At 45.2% G+C, this 15,671-nt stretch overlaps 1 protein-coding gene across 1 annotated transcript; it reads left to right on the top strand.

Moving 5' to 3' along the window:
- Window positions 1-2,714: 2,714 nt before the first annotated feature.
- Window positions 2,715-14,497, top strand: NXT2 (nuclear transport factor 2 like export factor 2). Its single transcript, XM_038748225.1, has 4 exons — window positions 2,715-2,850; window positions 7,906-7,992; window positions 10,473-10,617; window positions 12,051-14,497. Exons 1-4 carry the CDS (start codon window positions 2,776-2,778, stop codon window positions 12,227-12,229), a joined length of 486 nt encoding a protein of 161 aa, XP_038604153.1. The 5' UTR covers window positions 2,715-2,775; the 3' UTR covers window positions 12,230-14,497.
- The last annotated feature ends 1,174 nt before the right edge of the window (window positions 14,498-15,671 follow it).

The raw sequence follows: 15,671 nt of genomic DNA, 5'->3' as shown, positions 1-15,671 counted from the left end.
ATAATAATAATAATAATAATAATAATAATAATGACAAACACCATCATCATTGAATGATTATTGTATCTACCTCAGAACTTAGAACTCTGCTTGGCACATAGTAAGCGCTTAAACACCATAGTAATAACAATAATGATGACAAACACCATCATCATTGACTGATTATTGTATCTACCTCAGCGCTTAGAACTCTGCTTGGCACATTGTAAGCGCTTAAGCACCACCATAATAAAAATAATGATGGCAAACACCATCATTATTGACTGATTATTGTATCTACCTCAGCACTTAGAACAGTGCTTAAACACCACCATTATTGACTGATTACTGCATCTACCTCAGCGCTTAGAACACTGCTTGGCACACAGTAAGTGCTTAACAAACACCATAATAATAATAATTATGATGACAAACACCATCATTATTTACTGATTATTGTATCTACCTCAGCGCTTGGAACACTGCTTGGCACATAGTAGGCGCTTAAACACCATCATTATTGACTGATTATTGCATCTACCTCAGCGCTTAGAACACTGCTTGGCACATAGTAGGCGCTTAAACACCATCATTATTGACTGATTATTGTATCTACCTCGGCGCTTAGAACAGTGCTTGGCACATAGTAAGCGCTTAAACACCATAATAATAGTAATGATGATGACAAACACCATCATTATTGACTGATTATTGCATCTACCTTAGCACTTAGAACACTGCTTGGCACATAGTAAGTGCTCAAACACCATCATTATTGACTGATTACTGCATCTACCTCAGTGCTTAGAACACTGCTTGGCACATAGTAAGTGCTTAAACACCATAATAATAATAATAATAATAATAATAATGACAAACACCATCATCATTGAATGATTATTGTATCTACCTCAGAACTTAGAACTCTGCTTGGCACATAGTAAGCGCTTAAACACCATAGTAATAACAATAATGACGACAAACACCATCATTATTGACTGATTATTGTATCTACCTCAGCGCTTAGAACACTGCTTGGCACATTGTAAGCGCTTCAACACCACCATAATAATAATAATAATGACAAACACCGTCATTATTGACTGATTATTGTATCTACCTCAGCACTTAGAACACTGCTTGGCTCATAGTAAGCGCTTAAACACCATCATTATTGACTGATTATTGCATCTACCTCAGTGCTTAGAACACTGCTTGGCACATAGTAGGCGCTTAAACACCACCATTATTGACTGATTACTGCATCTACCTCAGCGCTTAGAACACTGCTTGGCACATAGTAAGTGCTTAACAAACACCATAATAATAATAATGATGATGACAAACACCATCATTATTGACTGATTATTGTATCTACCTCAGCGCTTAGAACACTGCTGGGCACATAGTAAGCGCTTAACCACCATCATTATTGCATCTACCTCAGCGCTTACAACAGTGCTTGGCACACAGTAAGCGCTTAACAAACACCATAATAATGGTAAGAATGATGACAAACACCATCATTATTGACTGATTATTGCATCTACCTCAGCGCTTAGAACACTACTTGGCACACAGTAAGCGCTTAAACACCATCATGATTGAGTGATTATTGCATCTACCTCAGCGCTTAGAACACTGCTTGGCACACAGTAAGCGCTTAACAAACACCATAATAATGGTAAGAATGATGACAAACACCATCATTATTGACTGATTATTGCATCTACCTCAGCGCTTAGAACACTGCTTGGCACATTGTAAGCGCTTAAACACCACAGTAATAATAATAATGATGACAAATACCATCATTATTGACTGATTATTGCATCTATCTCAGCGCTTAGAACACTGCTTGGCACATTGTAAGCGCTTAAACACCACAGTAATAATAATAATGATGACAAATGCCATCATTATTGAGTGATTATTGCATCTACCTCAGCGCTTAGAACACTGCTTGGCACATTGTAAGCGCTTAAACACCACAGTAATAATAATAATGATGACAAATACCATCATTATTGAGTGATTATTGCATCTACCTCAGCGCTTAGAACACTGCTTGGCACACAGTAAGCGCTTAACAAACACCATAATAATGGTAATAATGATGACAAACACCATCATTATTGACTGATTATTGCATCTACCTCAGCGCTTAGAACACTGCTTGGCACATTGTAAGTGCTTAAACACCACCATAATAATAATAATGATGACAAACACCATCATTATTGACTGATTATTGCATCTACATAATAATGGTAATATTGCATAATAAAGGTAATAATGATGACAAACACCATCATTATTGACTGATTATTGCATCTACCTCAGCGCTTAGAACACTGCTTGGCACACAGTAAGCGCTTAACAAACACCATAATAATAATAACGACGATGTTGATGACGATAAAATCGCCGCTATAGCCTCCCACACGGGTTCCCTCAGAGCCCCGCTCCTCCATCTTGTCTCCTTCGCCCCCGCCCCGCCGGCCACGAGGCGGGCTCGGCTGTCCCTCCCCATTGGCCGGCCGCCGCCGCGAGGCGGGCGCTGATTGGCCCCCCGCCGTTCTCGCGTTATCTGGGGTGGGGGCCCGGAGAACCGGGCGGAACCCGAGCGAAGGGCGGCCCGGAAGTGGGCGCGGCGGGGCGGTTTCGGGGCGGACCGGAAGCCGCCGCGGGGGTTGCCGGAAGGGGGAGACGCCGAAGCGGGCCCTCGTTGGCCAGGGTGGCAAGGTTGGCCGCAGGTTTTCCGTGGGTGTCCGGGCCGAGTTTGTCCCTCGTCGCATGCCGGCGGGGGCCCGGGCCGGAGAAGACACGCCGAGCCTGCTGTCTGCTCGCCCGGGGATGGCGGCCTCGGTGGTAAGTGCCCGGCCTGGGGGCGGGAGGGGCGGCATTCATTCACTCCCTCCCTCCCTCACTCACTCATTCAGTCATTCACTCACTCATTCAGTCATTCACTCACTCCATTCATTCATTCACTCACTCCATTCATTCCTTCACTCAGTCACTCATTCATTCACTCACTCTATTCATTCATTCATTCACTCAATCACTCATTCATTCACTCAATCACTCCATTCATTCACTCAGTCACTCATTCATTCACTCACCATTCATTCATTCACTCAATCACTCATTCATTCACTCAATCACTCCATTCATTCACTCAATCACTCATTCATTCACTCACTCCATTCACTCACTCCATTCATTCAATCACTCAATCACTCATTCGTTCACTCACTCATTCACTCACTCCATTCATTCATTCACTCAATCACTCATTCATTCACTCACTCTATTCATTCATTCATTCACTCAATCACTTATTCATTCACTCAGTCACTCCATTCACTCAATCACTCATTCATTCACTCACTCCATTCACTCATTCATTCACTCAATCACTCATTCATTCACTCACTCCATTCATTCAATCACTCAATCACTCACTCACTCATTCATTCACTCATTCATTCATTCATTCATTAGACTGTGAGCCCACTGTTGGGTAGGGACTGTCTCTATGTGATGCCAATTTGTACTTCCCAAGCGCTTAGTACAGTGCTGTGCACATAGTAAGCGCTCAATAAATACGATTGATTGATTGATTGATTGATTCACTCCATTCATTCATTCACTCAATCACTCATTCATTCACTCAATCACTCATTCATTCACTCACTCCATCCACTCAATCACTCATTCATTCACTCATTCATTCATTCACTCATTCATTCACTCATTCATTAGACTGTGAGCCCACTGTTGGGTAGGGACTGTCTCTATATGTTGCCAATTTGTACTTCCCAAGCGCTTAGTCCAGTGCTCTGCACATAGTAAGCGCTCAATAAATACGATTTATGATGATTCAATCATTCGTATTTATTGAGCGCTTACTATATGCAGCCTCTCTCTTCTTCCCTTCAAGGCCCTACTGAGAGCTCCCCTCCTCCAGGAGGCCTTCCCAGACCGAGCCCCTTCCTTCCTCTTCCCCTCGTCCCCCTCTCCATCCCCCCCATCTTACCTCCTTCCCTGGAATGCCCTCCCTCTGCCCCTCCGCCAAGCTAGCTCTCTTCCTTCCTTCAAGGCCCTACTGAGAGCTCACCTCCTCCAGGAGGCCTTCCCACACTGAGCCCCCTCCTTCCTCTCCCCCTCGCCCCCTCCCCCCCATCTTACCTCCTTCCCTTCCCCACAGCACCTGTATAGATGCATATATCATCATCATCATCAATCGTATTTATTGAGCGCTTACTATGTGCAGAGCACTGTACTAAGCGCTTGGGAAGTACAAGTTGGCAACATATAGAGACGGTCCCTACCCAACAGTGGGCTCACAGTCTAGAAGGGGGAGACAGAGAACAAAACCAAACATACTAACAAAATAAAATAGAATAGATAGGTACAAGTAAAATAAATAAATAAATAGATTAATAAATATGTACAAACATATATGCTTATATACAAGTGCTTTGGGGAAGGGAAGGAGGTAAGACGGGGGGAATGGAGAGGGGCACGAGGGGGAGAGGAAGGAGGGGGCTCAGTCTGGGAAGGCCTCCTGGAGGAGGTGAGCTCTCAGTAGGGTAAGTGTGTAGGGTAAGGGTGTAAGTGATGGCATTTATTAAGCGCTTACTATGTGCAAAGCACTATTTGTTAAAGCGCTTACTGTGTGCCAAGCATATGGCTCACTGGAAAGAGCCCGGGCTTTGGAGTCAGAGGTCATGGGTTCAAATCCCGGCTCCACCAACTGTCAGCTGTGTGACTTTGAGCAACACACTACACTTCTCTGGGCCTCAGTGACCTCATCTGGAAAATGGGGGTTAAGACCGTGAGCCCCTCCATGGGACAACCTGATCACCTTGTAACCTCCTCAGCGCAGCATGGCTCAGTGGAAAGAGCCCGGGCTTTGGAGTCAGAGGTCATGGGTTCAAATCCCGGCCCTGCCAATTGTCAGCTGTGTGACTTTGAGCAAGTCACTTCACTACTCTGGGCCTCAGTTCCCTCATCTGTAAAATGGGGATTAAGACTGAGGCCCCTGTGGGACAACCTGATCACCTTGTAACCTCCTCAGCACTTAGAACAGTGCTTTGCACATAGTAGGCACTTAATAAATGTCATTATTCTTCTGTATATGTTTGTACATATTTATTACTCTATTTTTACTTGTACATATTCTATTTATTTCATTTTCTTAGTATGTTTTGTTTTGTTCTCTGTCTCCCCCTTCTAGACTGTGAGCCCGCTGTTGAGTAGGAACCGTCTCTATATGTTGCCGACTTGTAGTTCCCAAGCGCTTAGTACAGTGCTCTGCACACAGTAAGCGCTCAATAAATACGATTGATTGATTGAATGAATGCTTTGCACATAGTAAGTGCTGAATAAATGTTATCATTATTATTATTATTCTCTGTACCTCAGTTACCTCATCTGTAAAATGGGGATGAAGACTGTGAGCCCCACGTGGTGTCCCAGTGCTTTGCACATAGTAAGCGCTTAATAAATGCCATTAAAAATTACTGTTACAAGTGCTGGGGAGGTTACAAGCTGATCAGGTGGTCCCACAGGGGGCTCACAGTCTTCATCCCCATTTTACAGGTGAGGTCACTGAGGCCCAGTGAATAATAACAATAATGGTATTTGGTAATAATGATGGAATTTGTTAAGCGCTTACTACGTGCCGAGCACTGTTCCAAGCACTGGGGTAGATATAAGGTCATCAGGTGGTCCCACAGGGGGGCTCGCAGCCTTCATCCCCATTTTACAGATGAGGTCACCGAGGCACAGAATAATAATATTAATGGTATTTGTTAAGCGCTCACTATGTGCCGAGCACTGTTCTAAGCGCTGGGGGAGATACAAGACGATTAGGTTGTCCCACGTAGGGCTCACAGTCTTCATCCCCATTTGACAGATGAGGGAACTGAGGCACAGACAATGGTAATAATAATAATAATGTATTAAGCGCTGACTATGTGCTAAGCACTGTTCTAAGCACTGGAGGAGATACAATACAATAATAATAATAATGACAGCATTTATTAAGCGCTTACTACGAGGTCATCAGGTGGTCCCCCATGGGGCTCACAGTCTTCATGTCCATTTTACAGATGAGGTCATGAAGGCCCAGAGAATAATAATAATAATAATGGTATCTGTTAAGTGCTTACTATGTGCCGAGCACTGTTCTGAGCACTGGGGGAGATACAAAGTCATCAGGTGGTCCCACGTGGGGCTCAGTCTTCATCCCCATTTGACAGATGAGGTCACCGAGGCACAGAGAATAATAATAACTGTGGTGTTTGTTAAGCGCTGACTATGTGCCGAGCACCGTTCTAAGCGCTGGGGAAGATACAGGGTCATCAGGTTGTCCCCTGTGGGGCTCAGAGTCTTCATCCCCATTTTCCAGGTGAGGGGACTGAGGCACAGAGAAGTGAAGTGACTTGCCCAAAGCCACACAGCTGAGAAGCGGCAGAGCTGGGATTAGAACCCGTGACCTCTGACTCCCAAGCCCGGGCTCTTGCCACTAAAGCACGGCGCTTCGCTAGTCATAAAAATGGCAGTTGTTAAGCACTTACTCTGTGCCAAGCAGTCCTCTAAGCACTGGGGTAGATATGAGGTAATCCGATTGTTCTACTTGCCACTGTTAGCGTGTAGTACAGTGCCTGGCTAATAATAATAATAATAATAATAATAATAATAATGGTGTTAAGAGCTTATTCTGTGCCAAGCACACTTCTAAGCGCTGGGTTAGATACGAAGTAATCAGGTTGTTCTACATGGGGCTCACTGCTAGCGCTTAGTACAGTGCCTGGCATGTAATAATAATAATAATAATAATGGTATTAAGCACTTATTCTGTGCCAAGCACACTTCTAAGCGCTGGGTTAGATACGAAGTAATCTGGTTGTTCTACGTGGGGCTCACTGTTAGCGCTTAGTACGGTGCCTGGCACGTAATAATAATAATAATAATAATGGTATTAAGCACTTATTCTGTGCCAAGCACACTTCTAAGCGCTCGGTTAGATACGAAGTAATCAGGTTGTTCTACATGGGGCCCGCTGTTAGCGCTTCGTACAGTGCCTGGCACGTAATAATAATAATAATAATGGTATTAAGCACTTATTCTGTGCCAAGCACACTTCTAAGCGCTGGGTTAGATACGAAGTAATCTGGTTGTTCTACGTGGGGCTCACTGTTAGCGCTTAGTACAGTGCCTGGCACGTAATAATAATAATAATGATGGTATTAAGCACTTATTCTGTGCCAAGCACACTTCTAAGCACTGGGTTAGATACGAAGTAATCCGGTTGTTCTACATGGGGCTCGCTGCTAGCGCTTAGTACAGTGCCTGGCATGTAATAATAATAATGATGATGGTATTAAGCACTTATTCTGTGCCAAGCACACTTCTAAGCGCTGGGTTAGGTACAAAGTAATCAGGTTGTTCTACTTGGGGCTCACTGCCCGTGCTTAGTACAGTGCCTGGCACGTAATAATAATAAGAATAATGGTATTAAGCACTTATTCTGTGCCAAGCACACTTCTAAGCACCGGGTTAGATACGAAGTAATCCGGTTGTTCTACATGGGGCTCACTGCTAGCGCTTAGTACAGTGCCTGGCACATAATAATAATGATGGTATTTGTTAAGTGTCCAACTTTCCACTTGGACGAACACTGGCTGAATTTGATAAGGAGCAAGTTCAGTATTGAGGGATTTTTTTTTCAGTGACCAAGGAGGTGTAACTATAAAGATAATGGACTACAGAATAACTCTAAAACCCCTGTGGCTTTACTTGGGAAATCTCCAGGGAAAATCAAAGTATATTTGGAGAGAGCAGAAGGATTGGCGAAGTGACCCCGAAGCAGGTTGACTTCAGAAGGTGCTTAAATAACCTGTAATTCTGTGGCAGGATTTTAAAGCGTACGTGGAGCAAGCATGTAGAGCTGCTGAAGAATTCGCCAATATTTACTACGAAACAATGGACAAAAGGAGAAGGGTGAGTACCGAGGTCTCTTCCCGGGAAATCCGGATGAACAGTGTGAAAAATGCGTGGTGAAGGACATGGCTTCTAGTCTCGGCTCTGCCCCTCGTCTGCTGGGTGGCCTTGGCCAAGTCACTTCACTTCTCTGGGCCTCAGTGACCATAAAATGAGGGTTAAGACTCTGAGCCCCAAGTGGGACGGGGACTGTGTCCGACCCGACTTGCTTGTATCCGCCCCAGCGCTTAGTTCAGCGCTTGGCACAAAATCGGGTGCTTTTCGATTTCGGAACCCGCCCCTCTCAAGCTTCAGTAATAATAATAATAATAATACTAGCATTTATTAAGCGCTTACTATGTGCAAAGCACTGTTCTAAGCACTGGGGAGGTTACACGGTGATCTGGTTGTCCCACGGAGGGCTCACAGTCTTAATCCCCATTTTACAGATGAGGGAACTGAGGCCCAGAGAAGTGAAATGAGTTGCCCAAAGTCACACAGCTGACAATCGGCGGAGCCGGGATTTGAACCCATGACCTCTGACTCCAAAGCCCGGGCTCTTTCCACCGAGCCCCATCCCCGCGTGCTGGAGTCACGGATTCTGCCGACCAAATTCCGTGTTCGCCTTGCCCACGCCATCCTTGACTTTTAGTCTTCAGGCGCGTCTCTAGTTTGGACAAAGGAAGCGCATAATAAATGCCAGTATTATTATTGTTATCAGGTGGAGCAGATTTACTCTTGGGTGAGTCGCCATACGTCCCAGAAATTAAGTGGAGCCCTTTTGGGTCCTCGTTCTGGCCCATTCATCCTTAGATTATCATTCTGCACAAAGCTCTCCCAGTGGCTGCAGCCTTGGGATGGAAACATATCAATCGTATTTATTGAGCGCTTACTGTGTGCAGAGCACTGTACTAAGCGCTTGATACCCCCTTCTTTCCTCTCCCCCTCGTCCCCCTCTCCATCCCCCCATCTTACCTCCCTCCCTTCCCCACAGCACCTGTATATATGTATATATGCTTGTACATATTTTTTTTTACTCTAATTTATTTGTACATATCTATTCTATTTATTTTATTTTGTTAGTATCTTTGGTTTTGTTCTCTGTCTCCCCCTTTTAGACTGTGAGCCCACTGTTGGGTAGGGACTGTCTCTATATGTTGCCAATTTGTACTTCCCAAGCGCTTAGTACAGTGCTCTGCACATAGTAAGCGCTCAGTAAATACGATTGATGATGATGATGATAGAAAGATAGAACGGGCCTCTTCCATTCAGAGCAGGACAATCCCTTTATGTTGCCAACTTGTACTTCCCAAGCGCTTAGTACAGTGCTCTGCACACAGTAAGCGCTCAATAAATATGATTGATTGATTGAACCCAGCCACACAGCCATGCCCCTTGTCAGCCAGCCTGGAAGCGCTCTACTCTCCAGAGATCATCATCATCAATCATCAATCGTATTTATTGAGCGCTTACTGTGTGCAGAGCACTATACTAAGCACTTGGGAAGTACAAATTGGCAACACATAGAGACAGTCCCTACCCCAGCAGTGGGCTCCCAGTCTAAAAGAGATCCCGTCGAGCTTAAAACCTCCGTTATTCCCATTTTTAAGTCACCCCAGCGGTCTGCCCAACCAACCCAGTCTCCTCCTGGCAGCAAGAGTTGGGAAGCAGCATGGCTTAGTGGTTAGAGCACGGGCCCCGGAGTCAGAAGGAGCTGGGTTCTAAACCCGGCTCCACCACTTGTCTGCTGTGTGACCTTGGGCAAGTCACTTCACTCCCCGCGCCTCAGTTACCTTGTCTGTCAAATGGGGATCGCGAGCCCCATGTGGGACAGGGATTGTGTCCGACCTGATGAGCTTGTATCTACCCCGGCACTTAGCACAAATGCCATTTTAAAAAAAAAGGTTGCGGGGTTGACCTCCTTGATATTGATACTCATGAACCATTTAGGACCCTAATTGATAGTAACCCATCATGGTCTGTTCACTCCTGAACTGGTCCACACAGCTCTTGAACCTTTTGCTAGCTCTGTCCTCCCCAGTTTCCTGCGGCAATGAATTCTCTCTGTTTATCGCCACTTGTGTTGGGGAGCGTTTTTTGATATTTGAACCCGCCACTCTCAAGCTTCAGTAACCATCCCCGCATCCTGGAGTCACGGAATCTGCTTACTAAATTCCATGTTCGCCTTGCCCACGCCGTCCTTGCCTTTTAGTCTTCAGGCGCGTGTCTAGTTTGGACAGTCTTGCTATGGGGCTATTAGCTGGGTTTTGTCATCCGTTATGATTCAGTCGATGGTATTTCTGTGGGCGGAGCACTGTACTAAGCCCATGGGAAAGGACAGTACAAAAGAGTTGGTTGGCAAGACCCCTGCCCTCAAAGAACTTACCTAGTGGGGGAGACAGACATTTAAAATAAATTCCCAATAGGGGAAGCGTCCTATTTCCGCCAGTTCTCTCCAGAAAAACTAACCTGTCGTCTTTCCCCACCCCGGTGTGCCGTAGGTATTGACGAGGCTGTACCTGGACAAAGCAACGCTGGTGTGGAACGGGAATGCAATTTCAGGCCAAGAGGCCCTGAGTGAGTTTTTTGAAATGCTGCCATCCAGTCAATTCCAGATCAATACATTAGACTGCCAGCCAGTTCACGGTAGGATCATTTAAGAATTTCTCTCTTGTCTTCTATATGTTATGTAGTATTCTCCCAGCTTAGTACAGTGCCCTGCGCACAGTAAATGCTTGATAATAGAACTGATTGATGCATTGTAAGTGAATCCAGGGATGCTTTATTTAGTCTTGGGACAAGCCAGTTATAACAGCAAAAAGTGTTTGGAGGGAATACCTCTCACGATGAGTCTTTCTGAAGTTTTTACCCTGTGATGTGTCTTGCCGAGGTTCGCTTAGTTACGTGGATTATACTTCTTGGTTTAGCTGGCTTAGTCCCAGGTGGTTGTAATGAAATTCCAGGAGATTGGTACATTTTTCTCATCTGCCTACTTGGGTTGATCACCGCTCCCACCCACCCGACTCCCTTCTTGTGTGTGCATTTTGTGAGGTCTTCCCCATCTAGATTGGAGCATGCTCGGTTTGTTTTGGGTTTATGCAATCAATCAATCGTATTTATTGAATATCAATATTGAATATCAGTGCAATATTCTAGGCTCTCAAAAATACAGGTGTTGTAGCATCCTGAGGTGCTTTAACCCCACATTTTCTCCTCCTGCTTTCCCTCTCACAGTTGCTTAGAGTCTATCATATTTATTGAGCGCTTACTGTGCGCAAAGCACTGTACTAAGCGCTTGGGAAAGTACAAGGTAGCAACATAACAGACATATTCCCTGCCCACAACGGGCTGGCAGTCTAGAAGGAAAGGAGGAGTCAATCTAGGGACAGCGGCCTGTGTTCTTGTTTGCAACCAAAATAATAATGGTCGGCCAAGGCGTAATAATAGGCAGTAGTGGGTCACGTGATATCGATCCCTGCTCTCTCAGGTACCGGAATCGGGGTTTGAGGCAATCCGGGCCGTTTTCCTACTTCGAGACGGGCCTGCCTTGGAAGTGAAAAATGGCCAGGCCGTGATTTGGCAATCCTTTCTGAGGGGCTTTTTCTCCAGTATCTCAGTATAACTCCTGCTTCGTCCATCCAACTTGTAAGACAAAAAAGCCGGAGAGGAGCAGCCCCTTTAAAGAGAGAGTCGGTGGATGACTTCGAAGCCGATGAGCAGGAGGGTCTGCCTGAGGATGATGGATTCCCCACTCTATCGGATATTTTAGCAGGGGTCGGTCGTGGAGGCCCCGAGCCAGGAGACCATTTGGAAAGACGAACCGGCCACCAGTAGTAGAACTGGCAATTATGAATTCTTTGCAGAGGCAAAGTTTACGCTACAGCTCTTCCGAACTACGTCTTCCACCCGACTGTAATCTTGACCTCATTCCAACTGGCCGGAGCGATTAGCCTTTGGGATAAAAGGCAGATCGTGTTCAGGGTAGAAGAGTGTGTAACTTTCAATGATGCCTTTCCCCCCCCTTTAAAAAGCAAACATGTTCCGTTTTCATGGCCTTTTCTCCCTTTTTTTGGTTGAAGAGCAAGCCACACAGAGTCAGACAACGGTTCTCGTTGTGACCAGCGGGACGGTGAAGTTCGACGGCAACAAACAACGTCACTTCAACCAGAACTTCCTCTTGACAGCCCAAGTCACCCCCACCAACACGGTGTGGAAGATTGCAAGTGACTGCTTCCGTTTCCAAGACTGGGCCAGTTAGTGGAGGGTGAAAACCCTGTCTCCTTTCTTCTTCCCCCCCTTTTTTTTCTTCTTTTTTTTCAATTTCAGGTTCTGAGAGCCAGCAACCTAAAGACATTCTGACTAAAACGCACGGAGATCTGTTCGATTTACTTTTGTAGAACCACTTCAAAGCCAGATCTTCTAAACCTTAAAGCCTTTAGTTACTCTTTGAACTGCCCCCACCCCATCACCTTCTCTAAGCCAGCTTGAGCACGCAGACTCCTGTCGTGGAAACTGAAGCGTGGAGCCGGGCAGCTTGATAAACTGTCGACGCTCACTTTTAGCCGGACAAGCCTGCTCCACCTAAGATCGGACATCCGATTCCTTTCGGCTACCACAGGGACTGTTTTCTTAGGCGACCGAAACCCCCGGAGAGAAGCTCTTCGCCGGGCAAGATTGGTGAAGGCAGGACACCTGCCTCCTTCCTATCAGAGGAATATCACCGGGTCACCTGGACCAGAGACAAAAAGTGCCACGTATTTTGACCCAAAGCCGAGTTGGCACCCGCCTCATTTAGTAGGGACTGGAAGGGCGTCGAAAGATGTGGTGGTTTTATTTGTTCGTTTGGGCTCTGTTCGTAATCGCTCACTAATTATTGCTGCATATTGCTGCGTATTACCTAAATCGAATAGGTCCACAAAAGGAGAAAGTTCTCCATTGGTGCCTAGACCCCGTAATAGGTGAAAAAGTAGTTTTGTTGGTTTTTTGTTTCCCCAAAGTCTTTGTCCCAGCCTCCAAGTGGGTCTCGTTTCTTCCGGAATGCATTACTGGCTGCTTGCCCGCCTGCCGGCAGGGTTCTGAACAAAATTAGGGGCGAGGAGGGGAATAGGCTCAGTGAAGGGCTCCGAAGTCAAGGACCAAGTGAGAGCCGCTTTAAAACTGTTGATGCTTTCTCCTGCCTCGTAGCAAAATTCAGTACTGGAGAATTTAAGTCTGTGAGGTAGCTAGCTATATTGTTATTGTTTGATGTAAACCTTCTCTCAGAGAAGGTTTGCAACATCTGAAGGGCCACGTAAGCCTCTTAAGTTGCTACTCATGACCCTAGTTTGAATCTGGGGCCTGCTTATTTCGACAAAAGGATAGGATGCCGCATAATCAAAGCAAATGTTTGGGAAGCATCCCTATGGTTGCCTTCTAACTGCATTGACCCCCCTTTTCCAAAGTGGTTCTTTACACCAAACATCCATTATTTTTTGCCTGGTTTACAGCTATTTTTGTTTGCTAAAAAAAAAGACACCCTCTAATAAATCGTGTCTGTCAGTGTCAGATTTGTGTCCTAAGGATGCACGTGGACAAATGGTTCTGTTTCAAACCAGTGTGTTGGTTCTGTTCACAGTAGAGGAAATGCACAGGAACAACTGTCTTTTAATAAGCTCATCGTTTTCACTATACAGTAGATTGTGAAACAGTGGAGAATGGCAACCTGCAGATCTGAAAGAGCAAAGTGGTCGATTTGACTGGAACAGTGGTAAACTGTTGCCTCTTCCCCCTTTCCCTCCCACCTTTTTCCCTTACCTGAAAACGTTCACAGGTAAAGCCGGCTTTTCTTGATTCATCGGAGCATTTTGGGGGAGCTGTGTGATATAAGCTTTCCCCTTGACTACTTTGCTCATCTTACAAGAAAGCTTTCTTCACATTTTATAAGCTGTTTTGGGAGGAAAATGGCTGCTATTAGGAGTTTGTGTGGAGGGTAGGTTTCTGCAACCCATCTGAGGCCTGTGATCATGTTGGCTCAGATGATCCGGCTAGAAATTTAGGCACTCGATTCCGCACAGTCTGTCTGTACCTGTCTTGGCGCTGGCATTTAATTTTTAAAGGCTCCAAACTGTCGAAGCAGCAGTTAACACGCTTAAACAGTACCCACCCGGTTGAAAAGGGCCACAGATGGAAAGAACTCCAGCAAGCCGAAATGCCAGGAGTCAAAGTAGGGTCACTGAGGACTGGCGTGAAAAATAGTGCTGAAAAATGGTATTTCTGTAGGGTTTTTTTGTTAGGATTTGTTTTCCACGAGGCATGTCTGGTTTAATTTTTATATTTAAGAATATAGAAGCTCACTGTTTTGGGAAAGCCAAAGTCATTGTGAAAGAACCTAGTTTCTGCTTTGTGTGGGTGAACTAGACCATCTCTTGAATGTACCTTTTTAAAAGATGTTTTAAGGTAGGTTTTTTTTTTTTAAGGAGGATCAGATTGAGGGTTTGTTTTTTTTGTATTGCAAAAACTTTTCAGGATATTAAAGTGCTGAGAATGATTCCTGTCTTCTTTGTCTTCTTCCCTTCCCTGCCCAACAATCTGTTACAGTCCCATTCTGCATCCTCCCGGAGAAGGAATGCTCTTGAATCCGGATGACTCCTCAACATGAGAAGCTCGTGGCTTAGTGGAGTCACAGGTCGTGGGTTCTAATCCTGGTTCTGCCACTTGTCACCTTTGTGACTTTGGGCAAGTCACTTAACTTCTCTGTGCCTGTCACCTCATCTGTACAGTGGGGATTAAGACTGTGAGCACCATGTGGAACAACCTGATTACCTTGTATCTCCCCTAGCGCTTAGAACAGTGCGTGGCACATAGTAAGCGCTTAACAAATACCGTAATTATTCTTGTGATTACACTTGACAGTGGGGTCAAATAGGAATAAAGGCAGATTTTTAGACTGTGAGCCCACTGTTGGGTAGGGACTGTCTCTATATGTTGCCAATTTGTACTTCCCAAGCGCTTAGTACAGTGCTCTGCACATAGTAAGCGCTCAATAAATACGATTGATGATGATTTGCTGGAGCTTGGAAGGGGTGATTTTTAATTAATCAATTAATTGATTAAATTTAATCAATTTAATTAATTACCATTCAATCAATGGTATCTACTGAACACTTATTACATGCAGAGCACCATACTGAGTGCTTGAGGGGAGTCCAGTACAGCATAATAAGCAGACACAGTCCCTGGCCATAGTGAACTTATGGTCTAGAGGAGAAGACAGTCATAATATGAACAAACATAATGTAAGTGCTGTGGGTCTGGGGATACTGAGGAACTGAGCCTAGTTTGGCAGACATTTAGTGAGCGCTTGCTTAGTACAGTGCTCTGCACAAAGTATAACACTAAACAGGCACATTCCTTCCCACAGCCCTTTGGCTGTCTCAGAGTTTGGGCTGCACTTCCATCTGACCTTTGGATATTTGATATTTGTCCCAACCCCAAAGCTTTTAGGAACGTATCTTTAAACTGTACATTAGAAATAACAATTCCTAGTGAGAAGCAGCGTGGCTCAGTGGAAAGAGCACGGGCTTTGGAGTCAGAGGTCATGGGTTCAAATCCCAACTCTGCCAATTAGCTGTGTGACTTTGGGCAAGTCACTTCACTTCTCTGGGCCTCAGTTCCCTCATCTGTAAAATGGGGATTGACTGTAAGCCCTATGTGGGACAACC

The sequence above is a fragment of the Tachyglossus aculeatus genome, chromosome 6, assembly GCF_015852505.1.
Source record: "Tachyglossus aculeatus isolate mTacAcu1 chromosome 6, mTacAcu1.pri, whole genome shotgun sequence".
Classification (NCBI taxonomy): domain Eukaryota; kingdom Metazoa; phylum Chordata; class Mammalia; order Monotremata; family Tachyglossidae; genus Tachyglossus; species Tachyglossus aculeatus.
Note: the sequence above shows the minus strand (reverse complement) of the source record. Positions and strands in the feature narration are given on the sequence as shown.